This window comes from Mobula hypostoma, chromosome 5, assembly GCF_963921235.1.
Source record: "Mobula hypostoma chromosome 5, sMobHyp1.1, whole genome shotgun sequence".
Lineage (NCBI taxonomy): Eukaryota > Metazoa > Chordata > Chondrichthyes > Myliobatiformes > Myliobatidae > Mobula > Mobula hypostoma.
This window is the reverse complement of record NC_086101.1, coordinates 166,497,991-166,524,435: the sequence shown is the minus strand read 5'-3', so window position 1 is coordinate 166,524,435 and position 26,445 is coordinate 166,497,991. Positions and strand designations below refer to the sequence as shown.

The following is a 26,445-nucleotide window of genomic DNA, read 5'->3' as shown; positions in this document are numbered from 1 at the left end:
TGTTTGTCTTTGTTGAATAAATCCAGTCTGGTCTAAATGGATTAGGCCAGGTTAAAGCTTTTCCAATCTGCGCGCTAATATAGATGTAAATAGTTTGTAATCTAAATTAAGAACACTAATTGGCCGATAATTGCCACATTCTAGTTTATCTTTACCCTCTTTAGGAATAACTGAAATAATCGCTTCTCTCCAGGAAGGTGGAGTTTCTCCTCTCTGCAAGATCCAATTAAAGGTGTTAAGTAGTAATGGGGCTAACTGTGTCTTCAGGGACTTGTACCACTCTGAGGTAAACCCATCAGAACCAGGGGACTTTCCAGCCTTTAACCTAGAGATGGCCACGTTCAGTTCTTTGACAGTTACTGGTTCTAATAAACTTTCATTTTGTAAATCTGTAAGTTTAGGTAGATCTAAAAAATTCAATACACTGTCTATATAGGGCTCATTGGGGGCCCAGGGTTGGGAGTACAGCTCTCGATAATACGTTTCAAAACTCTCCTGAATTTTCCCTATTGTACTCTCCACAAGCTTTGTCTTTGGATTCTTTATTTTATGAATTGTATTGTCTGCTTGTTGTTTTCGTAATTTATATGCTAATAATCTAGCTGATTTACCTCCTACTTCATAATTCTTTTGTCTCAGGTAAAGAAAATTTCTTTGAGTTTACAACGTATAAATATCATCAATTTCACTTTGCAATTTCCTAATTTCCTGTTTTCAATTTGAATTACTTTTGTTGCTATCTCCAATTTGAAGTTGTTTTAATTTTCCTTGAAGGTCTGCTAATTTTTGTGCATTGATTTTTTTTCATGTGAGTAGTAATGGAAATAATTTTCCCTCTCAGTACAGCTTTCAATGTATCCCATAAAATCACCGGTGATGTTTCTCCCGTGTCATTAAGGTCTAGATATTCTTTGATTTCTCCCCTTAATCTCTCCATTACTTTTGGGTTATTAAGTATATGTGAGTTTAGCCGAATTTGATTTCTTACATCCTTCACATACATGAGGAGTAAAAATCTTTACGTTATGTCTCCGTCTATATGTGTATATGTAATCATAGTAATTTATTATATATAGTCAATGTACATAGAAATACACTCAGATCAGCGTTAGTTAATCAGTCTGATGGCCTGGTGGAAGAAGCTGCGCCGGAGCCTGTTGGTCCTGGCTTTTATGCTGTTGTACCGTTTCCCGGATGGTAGCATCTGGAATAAACTGTGGTTAGGGTGACTCGGGTCCCCAGTGATCCTTCGGGCCCTTTTTCACACCTCTCTTTGTAAATATCCTGACTCATGGGAAGTTCACAACTACAGATGCGCTGGGCTGACCGTACCACTCTCTGCAGAATCCTGCGATTAAGGGAGGTACAGTTCCCATACCAGCCAGTGATGCAGCCAGTCAGGATGCTCTCAATTGTGCCTCTGTAGCAAGTTCTTAGGATTTGGGGGCCCATACCAAACTTCCTCAACCGTCTGAGGTGAGAGAGGTGCTGTTGTGCTTTTTTCACCACACAGCTGGTGTGTACAGACCCCGTGAAGTCCTCAGTGATGTGAATGCCAAGGAACTTAAAGCTGCTTAGGCTCTCAACCCCAGATCCATTGATGTCAATAAGGGTTAGCCCATCTCCATTCTTCCTGTAATCCACAACCAGCTCCTTTGTTTTTGCAACATTGAGGGAGAGGTTGTTTTCTTGACACCACTGTGGCCAAATGACTTTCATTCTGTTTTGTGAATCCTCTATAGATGTACACAAGACAACACTGACTTTGTATAATGAATATTTCTTAGTTTCAGGTGTGATTCTTTGAGGCAATGCACTTTTTCTGTTCAGCGTGATTTTATGCAATGATTTCATGTGATTCTGGTTCATTTCCTAGTCAATATTACTTAATATAACATATCTTGGCATTAATCATAGAAGAAAAGTATGGTAAAATACAATGCTAAATAAAACTTCACTCCTTCCAAATCTGCAGTTAAATGGAAGTCAATTGGATATCACTAGGGTGAAGTGAACATTGCAAGAAAAGCCATTCTGCACTGCAATAACTAAAATTCAGAGTATATTGGACTGTACTAAAGAATGTCACAATCCATGCACAGAATACACATGTGTCTAGGAACATTTAGGTTCTTATTACAAATATATAGGTGAGAGGTTTCTTCATCCTTGTGTATGAGTAAACATCCAATAGTTTTGCAGAAGATTTGTAATGGCCAATAGTAGGTGTATGAATGATTTTACAACTTGGTGCTCCCGTGTCTAAATGTCTTAAGTGTGCCACGAAATAAATACCGCAGCATTTATTTTTTTTTGTTCCTTGTGGAACACCGTCAGACACCATAAGACAAATCAGACTTGCTCACAGGATAAGCTATTTCATAATGGCATGATTCCCATAATCAGTTGGGGCATTGAGTGTAAGAGTTAGTAAGTCCTGTTGCAGCTGTATAAACCTGATAAGGCTGCATTTGGATTATTGTACTCATTCCTGTTCACTCCGTTACAGGAAGGATACGGAGGCTTTGGAATGGTTACAGAGGAGGTTCACCAAGATACTGCCTAGATTAGAAAAGATTATCTACAAAGAGTTTGAACGAATTTGGATTGTTTTCCTGGAGTGTCAGGGTGTGGGGGGTGGGGTGGGGAGAGACCAGGTAGAAGTTGATAGAATTGCAAGGCATAAATAGAGTGAAGAGACAGAGTCTTTTTCTCAGAGTAGAAATATCAAATACTAGAGGACATAACTAAGGTGAAAGCGGGAGGGGGGGGGGAGGGACGGAATTTAAAGATTTGTAAGTTATGTTTTTTTTTTAAACACCAAGCATGAAAGGTGCCTGGAAAGAAAGTGCTTCCAGGAGTGGAAGTTAAAAAGCATTTAACTTGCACCTGAACATGAACATGCAAGGAATGGGTGGATCTGCATCAGTTTAATTTGGCATCATGGTTGGTAACTTGATAGTTAATTTGTATAGAGCAATGTCATATAACTAGCAATATAGCTAACTTGTTAACTTGTATGAGTAATTCATTTTATTTATTGAGTAACAAGTCTTCTAAGAGGTCATATGTTGGAAGTCATGTAGAATACTTAAGTACTGAGTGACTTTATTTTTGAAAATCATATTTGTTCTTTGTTGGTGTTGCAATAAGTGTAACCTTTTTATTTCCAGAGTCTCATTTGAACAGTTAACTTATCAGACATGACATGTGCATCAAACAAAAACCCTCTGTATGTGTCTGTATAGTGTTACAATGATTCAGTAGATAACTTTCTAGGAATGCAGACGTATCAAGGAAGGATGCTGATAAAGGAACTACTGAGGAAGAACAGCATGGGAAAATAATGAGCTTTAATTGATAGTTTATTTATTTACCTTCATAAAGTTTTATCTCAGGATAATGGTTATGGATACGTGTGTGGTTGGTAGCAATGGTGCCTTTGAGTAAGCAAAGGGCTATCTAGGCACTAAGGGTTCTATGAATGTCGAATATTTTTCTGAAAGAGTGCACAAAATTCCCTTTACCAAGTAGTTTCTGCTTCTATCTGCTCTGACATGTACAGTATAATCTGAACTGATCTGGCATGCATAAAATAAATCTGACAAAGAAAGAAGCCCTTCTGGTTTTCTTAACAATAACCACATTAATTATTTTTTAAATAATTCATGGTATCATCAGAAACAATTTCAAAGTAAGGTTATTCTTTTTACATATTTATCTCCAAGAATTGTATTTACTACAATAAGCTGTTATCCTTATAAAATCCTGTAATTTTTTGAAATGTTTCTCACTGTTTATTCTTCAAATAATTTTCCTAACTTGCTATCCCATCAAATTTGTACCTTCCTTAATCTATGGATGTGTATGGAAATCAAACATCTGTATAAAATAATATGTTGGTTGTAGAATCTTTGTTTATAGGTTCATCCAGTATCTTGCAATCCTTATGTTATTACTTTAAAAATTGACGTTTCCTTGAGAAAACTTGTCTTTTTGGAGAACTGCACTTGGAGAATTAATGCAAAGTTCTAATATATTTTTGGTAGCAGCAGTAGTCTAAAGGTGTCAAAATTGTTTTCCATCAGATGCAAGCTTCAAAACCTTGATTTAGCTTGAGTTAAATTCCACTCTCTGGAGAATTTTAAAATGCTTTCCACCTGAGGCCAACATGCTACTTTGACCTTAAATTCTGCCAGCCTGCCAAGTTCTAATTCTAAACTTAATCCATTGTGACCTCCTGTCAGAAAGGTCTCCATTGTAGAAACATTATAGACTGCAGTGATGTATTTAAAAATAATCTTTGTCACAGATTGAACAAAATAGTGATACATGACAAGCTGAACTACATACTTTTAATTATTTTTCAGTGGATCAAGATTAGCAAACATGCATTTGGTGGCTGCATTATTTTGCTGTTGTGGTTCTTTGGGCTCACACTTTGTGGACCATTGAGGTAAGTACAAAAACAAAATGCGGATTATTTTTGTTGCTTATTCGTACCACAATCTGGTTTGTTCTGGTCTCAGTCATACAATGAGGAAAAAATACAGTGCATGCCAGGTTTTCTCGACATGAACTGGCTATATTGAGTGTATTTTGGTAGCTTATGCAGAGCAAGATTGAGATGAGTCAGAGCAAAAGAAAAGATCAAAATTAAAGCTAGTAATCTTTAATGGCAATTTTTGTATAATTAAAGTGGCTGTTCTGAAATATGTTAATTTCAAAGCTATGCCAGGTTTGAATTATTTCTCGTTAAATCCCGTGAATGAGAAAACATTTATGATGAGATCAATTAGACCTAGTTCGAGTTGGTCACAGCTCTGAGTTTCTCTACTATAGCACAAATCCACTGAATTTACCTATCCTCCTTTGCACTTTGAGCTCAACTTACTTTTTGAAATATTGTGGTACACTCTGTGTTGTGTGACTTTTGGAAGATATGTTTTAGAGACAGTTTACCACCTTGCTTTTAGCAATTGTGATCTATTAAGTTTTTAATTTGTAATCACTATTAAAGTTTGAAAATTTCCCCCTTGCATGCTTACCATTCTACAGTTTTTGCCTCCGTTCATTTTAGTGAACAAAATTGTCAATGAATCAGTGGGAAATTCGTCCCTGCAGTAATTCAGTAGGTTGGTTGCAAGGTTATTAACTTGTTATAGTTTTAAGACACTTTCTTCTTTTCTACCTCTTGCTTCTTCAGCCTTGGTTTTTAGGTTCTTTTATGCCATACATCTATGCCTGCCCTAGGAAAATAAGACACTTTTACAAATGCCTCGTCTTTAGCAGGGAATATGCAAATGCCTTAGTTTTTAAAGGTTACATTGACTCTCTTTTCCTCTGTAAACCCTTGTATTAATCAATAAATTCCTCATAATCCAGCTAAAATCACATTCTGATTCTGTTGGAAAATGATATAACCCTTTCCGTTACTTTATGGTACAGTGTGTTAGTGCACCCTTGTGCTATGGCACTGCTGATCTTTGATGGTATTAATGGGAAACTTGGAGTATTAAAAATATGCCTGTGTTCTCTCTCTGTAGAACAATACTTCTGTTTGAGCACAGTGATATTGTGGTCATTTCCCTACTTGGTGTGCTGTTTACAAGCTCTGATGGAACCCCAGCAAAGGTATTGTGCATCATTGATAAACTCAGCGTTTTTACCCAACCAAAGACCTGGAGCTTAAGGAATAACGTGTAACTTTTTAGATACATTTGTAAAATATGTAGATGCATGTTGGTAAGCAATTTCATAACCACATTAAGTTTTGCATAGCAAATTGTCTCTGAATTGAGGTAAAAGCTTTTTCAGTTGACCAAAGTGTATAAAAGGAACAGATTTGTGGTATGGGGAATTTTATTTTAATGACATAATTGCATCTGAGATTGTGAAATGTTTTTGAAAAGATCTGTCTATAGGTCAGTGGGAGTAGGCAGTTAAATGGTTTTAGCATGGACTAGATGGGCTGAATAGCCAGTTTGTGCTTTTTTTATGATTCTATAAATATTAATGTTGAATTATATAGTTTATTTGAAATATTTAAATTTACAAAAAAGGGTGTTTAATTTTTTTTTAATTGCCAATAGCATAATGGGATTGGGATAAATAATTAACAAATTAGGAGCAGGAATAGGTTGCTCTGTCATTCAATAAGATCATAGCTGATCTGATTGTACAACCAGAGGAGAGAGGATTCTGGATTTGATGTACGCTAACGTTAAGGATGCACACAGCTCCTCTCCCCTCCCCCCACTGGGAAGGTCAGATCACAACCTGGTGCATCTAAAACCCTGCTACGTGCTTCTGGTGAAGAGTAAACCTGCAACCTCGAGGACAGTGAGAAAATGGTCGGAGGAGGCTTATGAGGCGCTCCAGGGTTGTCTTGAGGTGACAGACTGGCAGGCACTCTGTAAGCCACATGGAGAGGGTATTGATGGGCTCACAGAGTGCATCACTGATTACATCAACTTCTGTGTGGACTGCAATGTTCCGACAAGAACTGTCCTTTGTTATTCAAATAACAAGCCATGGGTAACAAAGGACATTAAAGACATCCTGAACGCTAAAAAGAGGGTGTTTAGAGATGGAAATAGGGAGGAGCTGAGGGCAATACAGAGGAACCTGAAAGCCAGGATCAGGGAGGCTAAAGACAGGTACAGGAGGAAGCTTGAGTGGAAACTCCAGCAGAACAACATGACAGAGGTCTGGAGGGGGATGAGGACCATCACTGGGTTCTGGCAAACTAGTAACAGAGGAGCTGAAGGCAGTGTGGACAGGGCCAACGAACTTAACCTGTTCTTTAACAGATTTGACATTGTGGCCCCTGCCCATCCCCCACATGAGTCATCTGTTGTCGGCCCCCAACCAACACGTATTCCACTCTCCCCTCCTACCCCTTCTCACAGTCCCCCACCCTGCTCTCATGACTATACCCCTTCCCCACACGAAACCACCACGGTGGGCTTCACAGCTGAACAGGTGAGAAGACAGCTGAAAAGTCTCAACCCAAGCAAAGCTGCAGGACCGGATGGTGTCAGTACCAGGGTGCTCAAAGCCTGTGCCCCTCAGCTATGTGGAGTACCATGTAATCAACCATGTAATGTAATCAACCTGAGCCTTAGGCTCCGGAGGGTTCCTGTACTGTGGAAGATGTCCTGCCTCGTCCCTGTGCCGAAGACGCCGCGCCCTAGCGGCCTCAATGACTACAGATCGGTGGCATTGACCTCCCACATCATGAAGACCCTGGAGAGACTTGTTCTGGAGCTGCTCCGGCCTATGGTCAGGCCACACTTAGATCCCCTCCAGTTCGCCTACCAGTCCCGACTAGGAGTTGAGGATGCCATCGTCTACCTGCTGAACCGTGTCTACGCCCACCTGGACAAGCCAGCAAGCACTGTGAGGGTCATGTTTTTTGACTTCTCCAGTGCGTTCAACACCATCCGCCCTGCTCTGCTGGGGGAGAAGCTGACAGCGATGCAGGTGGATGCTTTCCTGGTGTCATGGATTCTTGATTACCTGACTGGCAGACCACAGTACGTGTGCTTGCAACACTGTGTGTCCGACAGAGTGATCAGCAGCACTGGGGCTTCACAGGGGACTGTCTTGTCTCCCTTTCTCTTCACCATTTACACTTCGGACTTCAACTACTGCACAGAGTCTTGTCATCTTCAGAAGTTTTCTGATGACTCTGCCATAGTTGGATGCATCAGCAAGGGAGATGATGCTGAGTACAGGGCTATGGTAGGAAACTTTGTCACATGGTGTGAGCAGAATTATCTGCAGCTTAATGTGAAAAAGACTAAGGAGCTGGTGGTAGACCTGAGGAGAGCTAAGGTACCGGTGACCCCTGTTTCCATCCAGGGGGTCAGTGTGGACATGGTGGAGGATTACAAATACCTGGGGATACGAATTGACAATAAACTGGACTGGTCAAAGAACGCTGAGGCTGTCTACAAGAAGGTTCAGAGCCGTCTCTATTTCCTGAGGGGCCTGAGGTCCTTTAACATCTGCCGGACGATGCTGAGGATGTTCTACGAGTCTGTGGTGGCCAGTGCAATCATGTTTGCTGCTGTGTGCTGGGGCAGCAGGCTGAGGGTAGCAGACACCAACAGAATCAACAAACTCATTCATAAGGCCAGTGATGTTGTGGGCATGGAACTGGACTCTCTGATGGTGGTGTCTGAAAAGAGGATGCTGTCCAAGTTGCATGCCATCTTGGACAATGTCTCCCATCCACTACATAATGTACTGGGTGGGCACAGGAGTACATTCAGCCAGAGACTCATTCCACTGAGATGCGACACAGAGCGTCACAGGAAGCCATTCCTGCCTGTGGCCATCAAACTTTATAACTCCTCCCTTGAAGGGTCAGACAACCTGAGCCAATAGGCTGGTCCTGGACTTATTTCCTGGCGTAACTTACATATTACTATTTAACTTTTTATGGTTTTATTACTATTTATTATTTATGGAGCAACTGTAACGAAAACCAATTTCCCCCGGGATCAATAAAGTATAACTATGACTATGATTGTTTGCATGCCTAGAAACCATTCATATCCTTGTTTATCAAGAATCCATCTACCTCTGCCTTAAAAAATATTAAGACTGTTTTCACTACACCCTGGAGAAGTTGAAAAGACATATTATGCCTGTAGTTAACAAAAGTTTTCATTTATGTACTGCAATTGCTTTGAGAGAGGTAGCTGATGTTGCACAAAGTTAACGAACCTGGAATAGATCTAGTCTGTAACTGATCGGTACTCAGTTAGTAACGTGTTATATTTATTCAGCCTTGTGGCAGATTTCTAAAACCAGTAGCTTAAGTTCCTGGATTCTGAGAAATAAGTATTTTTATTTCTCGGAATCCAGGAACGTAAGGCTCTATAAACAATCCAAAGATTAAACTACTCAATGACGTTACTGATTATTTTGTGATATTGTAGATTGCTGGCATATTATTTGAATATATGAACACTTAAAGCTCTTGATTTTCTTTTTGCCGTTGACTATGTTCTGGAAGCTTTGAAGAAAAGGGATCCCTAGGAAATGTATCAGTGTGTGTCTGAGATCTGAAGAATTTGAAAACCACTAGTTTAAAGTTTTGCCTTAAGTAAAGATAAGTTGCTGATTTTCCATTTCATTAATCAAACTGTGTAATCTTTCTCTCTCCACCTTCCCCCACCACAATCACAGACAAGAGGAACTGCATTCTTCATAATTGCTGTTATTTGTTTGTTATTATTTGACAATGATGACTTAATGGCCAAGATGGCTGAACACCGTATCCTCTTTGTCTTGTGTGTAAGAATTTTTTGTTAATTAATGGTAAACAATATATCTTGCTATTAGACATACTAATTTTAAATCCATGATATATTTATTGTTCCTTAACATTATTTACTGTGTAGCTGAGGGACATCATGACAGTGCTTTAACCCATGCACTACATACAGCTATCTCTCTTCTTGGAGTTGCAGACCACAAGGTAATTTTCATTATAATAGCAAACATGGCGCTAACTGGCAGTTCATTCAAATTCATGCACTAATTTTATGCTGGCAACTCTTGAGTCATCTTTAACTAGCATTTTTCACATTATTAATTTTTAAGTTTTCAAAAATTATTAAATGATACCTAAAACTACTTGATTTTCAACTTCTGATTTCCAACCCTATCAAGGAACTGTATCATACAGTATTTGAACATAATGGAAAGTAGCAAAACATTATGTACTTAATGTAGCATATTCATTTATCCATATGTATAGGTAGGATTAGGTAGGCAATGTTATTTTTTTAACTGTTTTAAATTATTTGTTTCCTTTGTTCGTCCCTGGCACTGTTACAAATTTAGAGAAACTTCTTTACTAATGGTGTCAAAAGTTGCATTCACTAATCTCAAATTTAATAAACTGCAGAAGCAAATGAGAGTAGCAATTTCATTTTCAGTAGAACGAATAAGCTCTTATCAATTCAATCTTTAGAAAAGCTATTTTGAGATGGTTAGAACTTGCATGGTGTTGGCTGCAGCAGGCCAGCTCTAATGAGTTTTATAAATACAGTGATTTATTTGTAACTGTTTACATGGCTCTTTCCAGAGCAAAAATTAAAATAGTTGACTAGCAGAATTACATAATTGATTTTTCCCATATGAGGAGTTGGCATTTTTGGTCAATGCATTCAAGTGAAACACTGAATGCACCCTGATGTATACTCAAAAATACTGATTTGCTTTGTTCTCCTCTAAATAGCTAGCTAAGAATGACATGGTTAAAAGTTAGAACTGTCTAGGTGGTCACCTTCATGATCTGAGGCAAAGATCGATGCAATAGGTATCCAATCAAAATAGATGGCAAAAATATTAATTTTGAAAGATGGAAACAGGATCATTTGTTTCTGAAAAGTACATAAAGCAATTCAGGTTTAGATTATAGAACTTGAATTTACATTTTACATTTCTTTTCATGTCTTTAAAAATTCACCATCTCGTTCACTTTTGTCTGCTTTAGGGCGGGGTTTTACTGCTTGTGATATCGTTATGTTTCAAAGTTGGCTTTCATACAGCCTCCAGGAAACTCTCCGTGGATGTTGGTGGAGCAAAGCGTCTCCATACATTGTCTACTCTAATGTCGGCCCTGTTACTGTTTCCATGGGTGGTCATATTGACTGCAACCACAGAGGTAATTCTGCATCGAATATATTCATCAGATGTTAAAGCAAAGTAAACAAATTAAGTGTTGATGACGAAGCAATTTATCATTCTCATAAATTGCAGTTTTACCTTTTTTGTGTATGAAATCATCTCTTCTTTCCCTTGATCTGTAATTTTAAACACTTCTAATGAATCAGCCCTCTGCCTTTTATTGCCATTGGTGCAGGGGCTTTTGATGTTATGTCAAATCTACTGGAGCTCAGTACACAAAGCAATGCAATTCTATCTCCGCCATTAATTCACTCCCTGTAACTGTCTGTACATTGTTGACTTTCCCTTTGATGTGGTGTCTTTTCCTATCCACACTGCTAAGAGCATCTGAAAATTTTTTCTACATCTTAAAAATTCACAAACTCACATTATTTTAGAGCCAAATATGTATGTAGCAAACGTGTATTTTTAGGAGTGGCTGATTTACTAAATTATGCGTTCGACATCGGCCTGATGCCCTGTACATTCAACATTCCCATGGTGTACAGGAATTCAGTTTTAATTTTAAAAACCTCATTATGTCCACTAAGCATCGCATCCAAGAACATCTAATAGGATTTTTATGCCCTTCAGTTCTATTACGAAATGTATATTTTGGCAAGCGCTGACTATTTTCCTGCACCTATTTTCTATGTTTCTATAAACGTTTGGGGTAATTTATGTTTGCATTATTATTAGGGATATATCTTCTCTCAAGCTGCGATTTTTCATCTAGATTTGATTCCTTTTCCTTGAGGGGGCATAATGGTACCTTAGGTAAATAGTCCAATCATAGGTTAAAGTATTTTTCATATATCACATTTGGATGTGGTACCATTTCTTTCTTTCTCAATCTTTTTAATTAAGTTTTGAATTGATAAACATAATAATACAAAGAGATCGGGATTACATTAATAACGGTTAACTTGTACAGACTCAGACTCTGAGTAACATATGTAATTAAAGCCTCCCAATCTCTTAATAACTGAACGTGAAAAAGATTCAAAAAGTTTTATACAAAGAAAAAGTCCCCCTACACTAAAAAAAACAAAACGAAGACTGGGCTGCCATGTTTCATCAGTTAAAATCATTATTTGTCATTGACTCCGCTCCTCTATACACAAAAAAGTTATTGAAAAGGATTCAGAAAAGGTCAGCTTACATCTGATGAAAATGTTGAATAAATGGCCTCCAAGTTTCCTCAAATTTAACCGAAGGATCGATAGTACCACTCCTAATTTTTTCCAAGTTTAAACATGTTATAGTTTGGGAAAACCATTGAAATGTAGTAGGGGGATTAGAATCTTTCCATTTAAATAAAATGGATCTTCTGGCTATTAATGTAACAAATGCAATCAAACCGCAAGCTGAAAGGGATAAATGATTAGAGTCCCATCACTGGTAATCCAAAAATTGCAGTAATAGGATGAGGTTGTAAATCAATACGCAAAACTACTGAAATAATATTAAAAATGCCTTTCCAATATTCTTCCAAAAGAGGGCAAGACCAGAACGAACGTATGTGTTAGGGAAGCTACCTCAGAATTACATTCGTCACAGACAGGATTTATATGACAATAAGAACGAGCTAACTTATCCTTGGACATATGGGCCCGATGAACCACCTTAAATTGTATCAAAGCATGTCTAGCACACATAGAAGAAGTGTTAACTAGTTGGAGAATTTTCTCCCATTTCTCTAGGGGGAAAGATACCTGAAGTTCTCTTTCCCATTCATTCTTAATTTTATCAGATGTACCTAGACGTATTTTCGTAATTAAATCATAAGTAATTGCTATTAAACTCTTCTGATAGGGATTTAAACCTAAAATTTTTTCGTAATTTCAGTTTGATGTGGTATCGGAAAAGTAGGTAAAACAACATTCAAAAAGTTTCTAATCTGTAATTATCTGAAAAAATGTGATCTAGGCAAATTATATTTATTGGACAACTGTTCAAAAGACATGAGATAGTTATCCATGAATAAATCACGGAAACATGTTATTCCCTTCGCTTTCCATAAAAGAAAAGCTTGATCAGTTCCGGATGGTTGGAAGAAAAAATTGGGTATAATAGGACTTGATAGGATAAATCTATTCAATCCAAAAAATTGACGAAATTGAAACCACTGTGTTTAGTTTAGTTGTATGTATGTTTAGTTATTGGATGAATCGTTTGTTTATTCAGTTTAGTAAAAATAGAAGCCAATGAGAACCCCTGTACAGACTCGCACTCGAGGTTTACCCATCGTGGACTTTGAATTTCATCCAATTCTTGTGTCCAAAACATTAGATATCGAATATTAATTGCCCAATAATAGAATCTAAAGTTCGGCAATGCAAAACCGCCATCCTTTTTTGATTTCTGTAAATATTTCTTACTTAACCTAGGATTTTTATTCTGCCATATATATGAAGAAATTTTAGAATCAATAATATCAAAAAAGGATTTAGAGATGAAGATTGGTACCGCCTGAAATAGATACAGAAATTTAGGTAAAATAATCATCTTAATAGCATTAATTCAGCCAGTCAATGATAAGGACAATGGGGACCATTTAGTAAGCTGTTGTTTAACATGATCAATTAAGGGTAAAAAAATTAACTTTAAATAGATCCTTATGCTGCTTAGTAATTTTAACACCCAAATAAGTAAAATAATCAGTAACCAGGCTAAATGGTGATTGTCTATAGATTGGAACTTGCATATTTAATGAGACAAGCTCACTCTAATTAAGATTCAATTTGGAACCAGAAAAACTACTAACCTGAGCAAGTATTGATATTACTATAGGGATGGACTTCTCTGGGTTAGAGATATATAGTAACGGGTCATCTGCATATAGTGATACCTTATGCGTCCCAATCCCATGAATAATGCCAAATATATTGGGTGAATCACGAAAAGCGGTTGCCAAGGGCTCCAAGGCAATATCAAATAGTAAAGGGCTTAAAGGTCAGCCCTGTCTAGTACCTCGAAAAAGCCTAAAAAAGGTGGGGGGGGGGGTTACCATTTGTAAATATAAATGGAAAATATAATATGATTTTTAAAAAAACAAAAAAAAAGCATTTATGTTAGAGTAAGTACCATTTGTCGACTGTTGAAGCAAGCAATATTTTCAGAACTCAAAAGTTTATTATTAAAGTTCATATATGTTACCATGTACAACCCTGAGATTCATTTTTTACAGGCATTCTCAGTAAATAGAAAGAAACAAAGAAAAAATACTGGATATCACAATACATAACTTCTTTCAAGTGAAAATCCATAAAATTATTTTCTAATGCAATACGTCTGTAAATTCCTGAGAACTTCCTCAGCACTTTTTTTTGCAAAACAGTTAGCTTCACAGTGGTAAACAGAAGTTTAGTTATATTTTTACTATCTTTTCTTTAAGTTATCTTTATGCAAGGTTTTGACTAATATTCAGATGTTTAAATTGTTCCAAATATCACCTTTAGCAAGGGTAAACACCTTATTTGTTATTTTATCTTTTTTTTAAAGAATAAAGTGGAATCCTGGTCTTCCCTTATCATGCCATTCGGGACAATCATCTTCTGTGTTCGAATATTGGACTTCTATGTGGAATCTATATGTTCAGCTAAAATCGAAGTTTCAAAGTGTGCACAATATGGTTCATTTCCAGTCATTTTTGGGGCCCTACTTCTTGCTAATTTCTGGACACATCCAATAACCGATCAGCTGCGTGTGATCAACAAACAAACCCTGCAGCATAGTACTGAACACGTATTGTCAGGTGGAGTTTTGGTTAGTGCTATTTTCTTCATACTAGGTGAGTAATTTTATGTTTAAATATTTAAAATAATGTAAAGTTCTGCAGAGGATGTGTCTATTCAGCTTACTAGCATGCTTTTTGCCAAAGCCATTCATTGTAATTACGTTTCCTTCCCCACATCAAATTTTGTTTTTTTTGGTATTGGTCCCTTAACATTTAAATTATGGTATATTCTCTGCTGCAGAAGGAAAGCTTCATAAGTACATCTAGGACCAAAGGGCACAGCCTCAGAGAACATCCTTTTAGAAAAGAGATGAGGAATTTATTTAGCCAGAGTGTGGTGTGGAGGTCAAATTATTGGGTATATTTAAAGTGGGGATTGATAGGTTCTTGATTAATGAGGGCATCGAAGGTTATGGGGAGAAAAGGCAGGAGAATAGGTTGGAGAGGGATATTAAATCAGCCATGATGGAATGACAGAGCAGGCTCAGTGGGGCAAATTGCCTAATTCCGCTCCATGTCTTACGGTTTTATCATTTGTGTGTGAAAGCATTTCTCCTCTAGTGTATATCTTTAGCCTGTTTCATCATTACATTGAGTGGAAATGATGAGTCACTATTTACCTGTTAAAACTCTTCTAAGTTCAGAGTGAAATTATTAAATCTCAGCCCTACAGAATGATAACAGCGTGGAAGAAGGCCATTCAGCCCACTGAGTCCATATCAGTTTCATTTAATCTCCACTTGATCCTCCAGACTGTTTCCTTTCAGATGCTTATTGCACCCCTGAATCTGTCAATTATGGGAAGATCATAGGGAGATTCTCCATATTTCCTTTTACCTTCATCAACATCTGAGGATGAGACACATCTGGACCAGATTTATCCAATTTAAACACAGCTAGTAAATCTACTTCATCTATCAATAATCCAAAATGTTAATGATGCCTTTGTTTTAAGGCTCCAGTAGTATCCTTTTAGGTAAAGACAACTATAAAGTATTTATTAAGTACCTCAAACATGCTCTTTGCCCCCAAGAGTAATTTATTTTTGTTTTGTCTCTTCAATTAAAGCCCTTTTCTTACATGCATTTTCCAGTGCTCATGTATACATAATATTCTTGGATTCTCTTTGACAGACTCTTCTCATACTCTTTCTTTACCCCTCCTATTTGCTTTTTCACTTCCCTTCTGTACTTTCTGTAATCAACCTGATCTCACTTGTGTTAACAACGGGGCATCTCTTTGTTCTATTTTACTTTGGTTAGTCATTCAGGGAGCTCAGGCTTTAATTTCCCTACAGATCTATTCTTATCCTTTCGAAATTGGATCTCCTATAATGGATTATTTTTATCCTAGTATAGCTGAAAATTTTTTCCATTACTGTTCTGAAGTGTATATTTTTATGCTCACTTCCCCCCATTAGTCTTAAAGTTGAAACAGTAAATTAGACGGGTGTACTATTTCTCACATATTTTAATTAAGTACAATATTTGCCTTTGCAGTGAATGATAAATTGAGCTTCACTCCTGTGCGACTCCACCAAGGAAGTTTATCTCCAGAGTATAATTTGTGTATAGTTATAGCTTATTAAAATGATTCTGGTAAACAGTTTTTATTTTCCTTTGCAGATTATACATCAACATTCAAATTCAAGTATAGCCATAAAATTCTTGCCAAATATTCCTCCTTCAAACACATCACTTACACCATTTGCTCATTACAGCTTCAGTATATTCCATGTATTAATCACAATCTGTACTAAGAATAATGTGCTGTGTATTTTTGTAAAAAAGAAGCAGAAGCTTTTGATTCCTTTGCTTAAGTGGTATTTGATAGTAAAGTTGGTGTAGACTTTTGTCTTGCTCTAATAAAATTTTGTGTCAAATTGTTAAATTCTGTTTGAAGGGTTTTAATCACAAACAAGAGAAAATCTGCAGTTGCTAGAAATTGAAGCAACACACACAAAATGCTGGAGGAGCTCAGCAGGCCAGGCAACATCTATGGAAAAAAAGTACAGTCAACATTTTGGACCCTCCAGTCCTACTGAAGGATCTGGGCCCAAAACATCAACCGTACTCTTTTCCATAGATACTGCCTGGCCTGCTGAGTTCCTCCAGCATTTTGTGTGTTTTGCTTGAAGGGTTTTAATCTTGTTTTTCTACTATTTTCTGTTGACAGAAACAAAGAAATTTAAAAAGAGTAAAAACCTCAAAGATTGGATGCAACAGGGATTTATTTAACTTGCTTATCCTTTCTTTCCCAAGCTGCTAACATATTATCCTCACCTTCCAAGAAAGGTCAGAAGGGCACTCTGGTTGGTTACTCACCTGAAGGTACCCCACTGTATAATTTCATGGGTGATGCCTTACAGCATACTTCTCAGTCTTTGCCCAAGTTTATCAAAGAATCCTTAAAACAAATTCTGGAAGAGTATGATTCTAGACAAATCTTCTACTTTCTCTGCCTTAACCTTGTGAGTATTATGTTTTTTTTCAAATATATGTTGTTATGAGCAAAGATCTGTCTATTAGCAAGGAAATTAGTGCAATGTGCCAAGCTCTCACTTGGGTTTCGGAATTGCAGTTGAAATTTTTACCTTAGATTGCTTTGTTGTGAAATGAAATTGGTACTCCTTATCTATATTGGACCAGATTATCCTTGCCTTACCTAAAAATTAATTATGGGAAACTCATGGTGCACAATTCTTCTAGTGGCCATTTGTGTCTCAGTGACTGGTTTCACCACTACAGCCATTGCTTGAGATAAAGAAGGCTGTAAGCAACAAGAATGGCATTGAGCCATACTCCATAAGACCCCATCCAGAGATAGCCTTCCTTATTGTCTTTCTGTTAGGATCTGATCAGATGCATTTGGAAATGGTGTAAACATTTAAATAATTAATTATTTAGTGGCAATAAATTCAAATGAACATTCAACCTGAATAATATAATGGAAAATAATAACTAAAATTTAGAGGTCTTTTGAATAAAAGCTGATGAGCCTGTCCAAATCAATGGGGCAAAGCCACATGTGCCAGTGACAGCTTACATAAAGTTGAGATGCCAGAAAGAGAGTAGTGGTGGGTCCAGAGATGGAGCAGGAGGTAATCTAACCTTTCTTGCATTCTTTACTTCTGTGTAATAGTAGGGCACAGAAACTAAATATGCAGATATGTATGCTGCAGAAACAGGCATTTCTCTACATGTTAAAGACTGAAAGGAGGCCAGAATTTGAGAATTTACAGAGGGAGTAGTATGTGGGTTAAAAAGTTTGCAGAGAAAGATGTGAAGGGAATTAACCATAACAATGAGAGCTTCAAATTTGTATTGTTGGTACTTGTAAATCAGCGACGGCAGGGATAATTAATTGGTATGGCACTGGAGAGGAGTTTCGGATTAACTGATATTGATAGGCAATTGAAAGTCAAGGCTGCACTGCAATAAAAAAAACAAGGTGACAAAGGGAAGCTTAAAGGTTTCAGCAGAAGCAAGCTAATGTATGGATACAGTAAAGATAGAAAAATTGTGCAGTAAACCAACCTTTTGCAATTCTTCCCAAAATCATTGCTTTTTGCCCATTTGCTTCAAGCCTATTTATTTATTCTAGGTGTGTTTAGCCATATCCTTGATATTGGTAAGAAAATCCAAAGATTGATTAAACTTCTTCAATGTTAACCTGGACATGAGCAAACAATCCAATGCAGAGTCATGCTGTTTTTGTTTTAGACCTTCACGTTTGTCGAATTATTCTATGGTGTGTGGACGAACAGCCTTGGCCTCATTTCTGATGGTTTCCACATGCTGTTTGACTGTTCGGCACTAGTCTTGGGTCTCTTTGCAGCCCTAATGACCAGATGGAAGGCAACTCGAATTTACTCATATGGGTTAGTTTTTCTGATGTTCATCTTTTTATCCCTTAATATTCATTTAGAGAAGTCAATCAGTTATGAAATCAAATTTCTTCTCTCAGACCAAATTTCAACTCTCCTTATACAATAGCAACTTGCAATGCAATTTCTGTTATTTGCAGGTAATAGCAAAGGGACAAATAACCATTAACTACTGATTAATTGTGAAAGAATATGTCAGTTGGAGCAGCTCCGCTCCATCAGCCACAGTGAGACTTTCCCGGTGGCCAAACATCGTAGTTCCAATTTCAATTCCCGTTCTGACATGCCAGTCCATGGACCCCTCCAGTGCCAAGTTGAGGCTATCCTCAGAGTGGAGGTGCAACACCTTTATGTTCTATCTGGGTAGCCTCCAACCTGATGGCATGAATATCAATTTCTCCTTCCAGTAAAAAAATTCTCCCCTCCCCCCATTCCTCACCCTGACCTTTCACCTCCACCTACCTATCACTTCCCCCTTGGTCCCCTTCCCCTTCTCTTTCTGTTATGGTCCACTCTCCTCACTATCAGACTCCTTTGGCTCCTGCCCTTGACCTTTCCTACCCATCTGGCTTCAGCTATCACCTTCCTTCCCCTCGCCCACCTTTTTGTTCTGGTGTCTTCACCCTTCCTTCTGAGTTCTGAAGGAAGATCTTGGCCTGAAACATCAACTGTTTATTCATTTCCATAGATGCTGCCTGATCTGCTGAGTTCCTCCAGCATTTCATCGGTATAAAAGTTGCAGTATTCTGCCCAAGTTAAGCTGGTTGTACTAGAAAGTCATATGGTAGTATGGTACAGCTACTTTGTGAAATACAGTAAAACTCTGATAATCACACTCATGAGAGACTTTGATTGCAACTGGTAGATGTTCCAGATTGCTGAATATTAATACCCAAAGTGCTATTTTTTTTAGCTGTTACACAGTGTAGTAATAAGCTTTCTAGTGAATCTGTTGAGTTGAAATAGAGCATTGGAACTCAGGCCTTAAAAGTATATGGTACTCAGTGCCCCAGTGAGTTGGAAAAAGAGGAAGACAAGGATCTGATGAGACAATACCAAACCATTGAGATTTTCAATTAATCAGAGGCAGATTATCGCAGTCTTGCTGTAGTTTCTTTGATTTTATCATTACTTGTTGATCTTAATAGTGATTCAGTAAACAAAATAAAATTGCAACTATTTTTCTTTTTCAGATATGGCCGCCTTGAAATTTTGTCTGGATTTATTAATGGCCTTTTCTTAATGGTTATAGCATTTTTTGTTTTCATTGAGTCAGTGGCAAGAGTTTTTGATCCTCCAGACATAGACACAGAAATGTTAACGGTGGGTGTTTCTTAATGCTTCTTGAGTGTATGTACAATATTTTAAGTGTTTGTGTGCAACTAGCCTGGAAAAGTTATGGTTTTTCAATTTCACTGTATAAATATAGTCAGAGGTATTTTTTCTCTTTTCAATATTATATATAGTAAATGTTTTGATCATATCAGTATCAATGTAAAACATGTTGAAGTCTTTCAGTGTAAATTTAAATAAATGAATTCCAGTATTGCACTTGTATACTCATCCTGTTGTACCTCTTTTAATCTTGCACAGCCAGTTTCCATTGGGGGTTTAATAGTGAACCTGATTGGTATCTGTGCCTTTAGCCACGCACATTCCCATGGGGGTTCTCATAGCAGCTGTTCTTCACATGAACATGGCCACGGACATGGACATGGACATTCGCATAGTGACCATGGGCATGGAGGTCATGGCCACAGTCACAGCCACAACCATGGCCATTCCCATGGATCTTCGACAGGAGGAATGAATGCTAATATGAGAGGTAAAATATTAGTATAATTGAGTAATTTTATGCTGAACACAACCTCGTAAATAATAATTTGGACATTAATGTTTTATTTTAAGTATAATTTTATAGTAAAAAATGTCTTTCATATGAAATTGTTAATTGTGTAAGGGTATTTCTGTCAAACTTAAATCCATGAGTTACAGAATGATACAGTATAAATAACAAATACTGGTGTTTTCCCCCTATATTTGAGCTAATCTGTCTCTCTCGCCCCAACCTCAGTGTGTCTTCCATCACTCAATACTTAATGTTAAGTGAAATGCAAAGTTATCCATTCTTTCACCTTGTATTTAAAGACTATTTGACATTTTTTTCCAAAAAAAACTCAACATTATGTGCAATTAAGATGTTGCAGCAGAACATCCAACGGAATATGTGCAAGATTTTACTGTAGTGAAAATGTTTGATAAATTAATTGCCTAGTTTTAAGCCTTGAACTTGCCTAGAAATTTTGGCCTCAAAAAACGGTTACTTACTATTTGCATACTTCAATGCTTTTCTATTCGTATTTGTTTCATCAGTAAATAAATAAAATTAAATATCCCAGTCCAGAAGAAGCCTACAATGATTTTTTTCCTTTTTCTCATCCAAGGGTATTGACTTTTTCTCACGTACCCATAAAGTTCAATAGATTAATCCACAAAATTTCAGTATTACTTGGCCAAATGTATTTGATCGACGATTTTATTGTTAGTGATATTTTTGATAAAATATAATATTGAATTTTATGATACCATCTTTGAGCCAGACAAATGTGTGTTCAAATTTTACTTGGCTTGAGCACAATGCTCAGGCTGATGTGGCATAGTGACACAGTCAGAAAACCTTCGTTTGGATAAGATGTTAATCAAACACCATGTTTGCATTACTTCATACTGTAGACATTTCAAAGAAAAGCAGGAAATCTTGGCAGTGCTGTTGCCGCCAACACTGTTTCATCAGGCTACACCACCGAACAAGTCCTGCGGTCATCAACAAATTGCTGTTTATGGGACATAGATTAGCTGTCAGATTACAACAGTGGCTATGTTTGAAAAGTGTTATTGGTTGTAAAAGCATTTGTTTTATGTCTTTACTGAAAACAATCTGTTTAATAGTCGTACATTTTAAAAATAAAAGGACATGTATGAACTTAAAAGTATGAGTGATCAAATTAAGTTTTGGTTAATGCTGACAGCAAAGAATGTTTGGAATGAGCCTGTACTTCATGTCTAATCCAGCTTGTGTACAATCAATCTGTACATAGCAAAATTCCTACAACAGCATTGAGGAATAGCAATGGTGGCTCCATCAGTTGATTGCTAAGAGCTAAATGAATTGATTGGAGGATAGATGTTTACCATGGGATGTATTCCAAGATATTGGACTCACAAAATAGACTTAAAACATTTGTGTACATTCCTTTTGTAATAATGCGTTTCTGTTACAGGAGTATTTCTACATGTGCTGGCAGATACACTAGGCAGTGTTGGAGTGATAATCTCTTCTCTTCTGATACGTCAATTTGGATGGCTAATTGCAGATCCTATTTGCTCTCTCTTCATTGCTGTGTTAATTTTTTTAAGTGTCATCCCACTCATGAAAGATGCTTGTCAGTTGTTGCTGCTACGGACACCACCAGAGTATGAGAAACAACTCAGTAGTGCCCTTAATAAGGTCAGAATCTGTACATTTCCTAACATCTACTCATTTCTTTCCCCATAAAATGTCATATTTGCTGAAAGGATTGAAGTGATTTAAAGAGGTAGATGCCACTGTCTACTCAAGAGCAGTTAGGGATGAATAATATACTGACTTTGCCAACAATGCCTGTAGTACTTCCCAAAATGTGAATTGAAGAATTCCAACTGCTGTCTCTTCCTCGTCTCTGCAACTTAAAATATGTTCATTTTCTAACTTCATGATTCTGATAATCAACTTGTAACATTAATACTTTCCGGATGCTGTCAAACTACTGAGTATTTACGGTGTTTTCTGCTTTGTTATTACACAGCTCCTCTAATGTATAGTCTTCTCAAAAGCATTATCAAACAAAATTTTGTACCACATGATATCAGGAAAAAATCAATTTCGGTCAAAGAGGTAGCATCCATAGTTAGTACAGAGGGATATAAAACTTTGTGGATGGAATTCCAGAGCATAAGTCTGTGGCAAATAATACCACATCCACCAGTGGTCAGCTGAGATCAGAAATACATGAGGTTAGAATTTGAAGAGCTGAGAAATCTGAAAGTTGTAGCAATGGAGGAAAATGCAGAAGGAGAAGAAAAAGTTATTTGTATTAACTTAAAATACAGTTCAATACCTAAAACTCTGCTGATATTCAGTATCTCTATGGAGTTACTCACTAGCCAAACAGCAGCTTGATTCTTTGTTGTTTTAAATATTATAATTGTCTTTGAATGTACTTAAAGTTTATTACATTAACTCAATTTTTCAGATTCAGAAAATTGAAGGTATTATATCTTATCGAGATCCTCATTTCTGGCGCCATTCTGCTAGTGTAATAGGAGGAACCATCCATGTGCAAGTCATGCCAGATGTTGTGGAGCAGAGAATCATACAGCAGGTTACTATCGCTTACATTTATTTGGTGTACTTCTAGTTTCATGATATTTAGGGAAGCACTAATGTAAACTCATTAACTATTCAGGTTTTTCTTTATTTGATTTGCTGCTAAATGGTTATCTAATTATATATCCAATTAGTTGTATCTTTGAATGGAATTCAGTGCTTAAAAATATGAACTTTCAATACACCTTAAAAAAAATTAAATGGCACATCATTTGGTTGGCACCAACAATAAATACTAATATAATTTTTAAAAATTAGATTTAACCTTCTCATCTGTGCCTGAGTCTAAGGCTTAGATCCAAGAATGTTTGTTTGAAGTGTGTTCACAGTTTTAATGTAAGAACAGATAAGCTCTTAAGTAATGTTGATAAAGGGATAAATATTTGTCTTGTCACTGGGGCAAAACTACAAAATAGTACCATGGAAGGTCAGTTTAACATCCAGTCATATAACAGTCTCTCTGTTCTGTACTAGAGTGGCAGCTTAGATTTTGTATGTTCTATTCTCTAGAGTAAGGTGTAGAGACTGGAATGCAAACGTTTGAGTCCCTGATGATTTGACAGTTCCTTGGATATTTGGCAATTCATTTCAAATATTCAGTATTATCTGCATTTTGCAAACAAAAACAATTTTATATGTAGTGTAGCTGCAGTATTTTATAAACTTACATTGTTAAAAATGCAATGACAAATTGAAGTTTTTGATCCAGAATCTGTAAAATTTTCTGTTACCTGCAAGAATGTGTTAATCCCCAATAGTTTCATCGGAGATGGGAAGATATGCTGTGAATTATCTATCCGATCATGTGATGCATTTAAAACCTGGTGCAATGCCTATTTAAGAACCAGGTTATCCCTTAATATAACTGCAAGACAAAATCCTCCTCCCCCACCCCCCATATAACAACCACCACAAGTAAAATAATTCACTTAGGTTGCGGCCACAAATATTTCTATCCTCCTCCCTATCTCTCTCCTCTTAGTCTCCCTTATAGCTTTCTACTTTCTTCCCCGTCTCCCATCCACCTCACCAGCACACTGATTCCTCTTTTCCCCCACCCTAAACCTGATCATTTCCTTGTTCCTTCCCTTTTGCTCCCTTTCCTGCATTGAAAACAACATTTGAGTCAGTTGTTCACTCAAACATTTATCATTGCAATCGGTTTATTAGTGTGACATGTACAGTGAAGTTTGTCTCACACTCTCTTTGTTCCTATCTATTTATTCCAAAGTTCATTGAGGTAGTACATGGTAAAACAATAACAATGCGGAATAAAGTGCAACAGCTACAGAGAAAGTGCAGTGCAGGCAGACAACAAGGGTACAAGGTCATAACGAGGTGAATTTTGAGGTATAAGAGTCTTTCCTGTCATACTAGAGAGCCATTCAATCAGGCAGAACAGGAGCTGTCCCTGAGCCTGGTGGTAAGTGTTTTCAAGTTTTTCTATCTTCTGCCTGATGAGAGAATATCCAGGCTTGGTTGTGAATTCACTACTTGCCACCATTGGTAGTGTGCATTGGGTAAAGGTGAATGTCCATCATCTCCTCATGAATTCTGTGGATTTGAGGTATCAACACAATTTAGGCCTTCGCTATCCTGAGAATAAATAAATCTCCCTAGTTCTAACAAATAATAGTGTTAGTCAACAACACAAACTTCAGTTTCAATGATTTAGAAGTATACTGTATTAGAAACTTCAAAAAATGTTTTAGAATCCACATTAATGGATATCCTTCCTATGTGTTGCAATTAGGTCACAGCTGCTTTAAAAGATGCTGGTGTGAATAACCTGTCAGTTCAGGTGGAAAAGGAGTCGTACTTTCAACATATGTCTGGACTTAGTGCTGGTTTCCAGGACATCCTTGCTCTGACTCAGCAAATGGAAGCTGTAAAATATTTGAAAGATGGTACCTACATCATGTGACAAGTCCTGAAACCTACTAAGGAGCGATGGCAATTCAATGTAACAGGGATTTATAAATAGTATTTATTTCAAGAAAAACTGAACAAAGTCATCTGCATTATATAGTTGTTTTGGAACATTGTTGATGTTTATTTTCATCCAGATTAGTGAATGGAAATTTGAATTATAGATCTAAATTGTCAGCATTAAACCCATGGAACAACCTATTCTTCATTCTTATCGCACATCCACAGCATTTTAATCATGTTTACATTTTATCTAAAAAGATCAGATATTTTCTTGTTCTGTACATTATGTCACATGATCACATGTTACCAATGGTTTTGGAAAGGTAATGAAATTTGGTTATACTGAGATTTTTGTTTCTTGTGCTGATGCTGCATCCAGTTTGTTTTGTGTGGAATTACTTGTTAATAATTGACCAACAATTTACTGTTACCAGTTTTGTGTAATTTGTTATGTTTTGCATTATGTTTGTTATATGTGTACAAATCCTGAGTAATTTCCTTCTTGATGAACCATTGGATGTAAAATATCATTCTATCCTTTACCCGCATCTTTAATAAGTAAATTTAAAAAAACAAAAAAAAAACTATATATGTGGCAAATCTGAATGGAAACTGAAAATACTCAGCAGATCAGGTAGCAGCTTTGGAGAGAGTCAGATACAAGATTTCATCGGATGTAAGATAATCAACCTGAAATGTTAATTATTTTCTCTCCACTGATGCTGGCTGTTTCTGTATTTGTTTTCGTAAGATATTTATGGAGAGGGGGAAGGGGGATTGAAGAAATAGCACATACCTACCGGAAAGAATTAAATAGGCATCATTTAATGGATTCTGCTGCCTGTTTTTAAAAAAAGTGTATTTTATTTTCCCAACCAGCTCCTGAATATTTCCATTGAGACTTCTCATTTCACTCCTTTTCATAGATGACAGCAAATCTGACAAAATTACTCCCCGCAATAATCCAAAGATGATGATGGTCTCAATGTGACTAACTTCACCTCTTAGTTAAGAATTTGATGTCAATACTCCCCATTGGGGGAATGTTCAACTTGTTTTCAAGTTGCTAGAATTTAAAGTGGCACCCACAGTATTCTAAATTCTTGTTTGTCTTCTTTGGTCATAGCTAAAATATAGCCTACTTTTTATAAGTGTCAGAAATATACTTCTGTACATATGGTACTAAACTATTGTAATAGTCACACGTGAATCTAGAAAATAATATTCTATTCCAATAATCTTAGATTGTTTAATATTTCCCTGTCTCTCACCCTAAGTCTTCATGTAAACAAAGTTATTGCAAAAATAAGACCAGGGTATGTATTTTTATTAAAATGAAACAATTTATTCGTCGGCATCAGATTTTTTTTTTCTGTGCAGCTCCTATATAAAAAGAAGATTGTGTAACTCTGCAGTTTCATATTAGCAACAGTTTGAGGATTTCAGTAATGACTTGTTAGACTTGATTATTATCTAATGAGATAATGAACTGAGGGGGAGAAAACAATATTTGCACTAGGAGATAAACAGGTGCTGCACAAGAACAGTTCAAAAGGGAATAATCATGAAGGGCTGAGGACAGTCATGCTGGTCTCATTGCTGTTCACTTGTTTCAGATTTTATATTCTTACATTTAGTTTTTACAGAAAATAAGTATATCTTGCCACCTTAGTATGAATAGCTATGTTTATAGAACATGCAAAACAGTCCAGGTCTTGAGGTCCACGACCTACTCTTAAGATCAATCTAATTATTCCCTCCCGCATAGCCCTC

At 36.8% G+C, this 26,445-nt stretch overlaps 1 protein-coding gene across 1 annotated transcript in view; it reads left to right on the top strand.

The window, feature by feature from the left end:
• The window catches only part of slc30a5 (solute carrier family 30 member 5), a 39,063-nt gene extending 13,040 nt beyond the window's left edge, over positions 1-26,023 (top strand). Inside the window, exons 4-16 of the mRNA XM_063049342.1 lie at positions 4,371-4,456; positions 5,547-5,634; positions 9,202-9,289; positions 9,417-9,493; positions 10,517-10,687; positions 14,194-14,482; positions 16,690-16,898; positions 18,151-18,308; positions 19,508-19,637; positions 19,908-20,139; positions 21,596-21,822; positions 22,607-22,735; positions 24,494-26,023. Of these exons, the coding sequence (XP_062905412.1) occupies positions 4,371-4,456; positions 5,547-5,634; positions 9,202-9,289; positions 9,417-9,493; positions 10,517-10,687; positions 14,194-14,482; positions 16,690-16,898; positions 18,151-18,308; positions 19,508-19,637; positions 19,908-20,139; positions 21,596-21,822; positions 22,607-22,735; positions 24,494-24,664 (2,055 nt within the window). The 3' untranslated portion in view covers positions 24,665-26,023. The remainder of the gene's footprint in view (positions 1-4,370; positions 4,457-5,546; positions 5,635-9,201; positions 9,290-9,416; positions 9,494-10,516; positions 10,688-14,193; positions 14,483-16,689; positions 16,899-18,150; positions 18,309-19,507; positions 19,638-19,907; positions 20,140-21,595; positions 21,823-22,606; positions 22,736-24,493) is intronic.
• Positions 26,024-26,445: the final 422 nt, after the last annotated feature.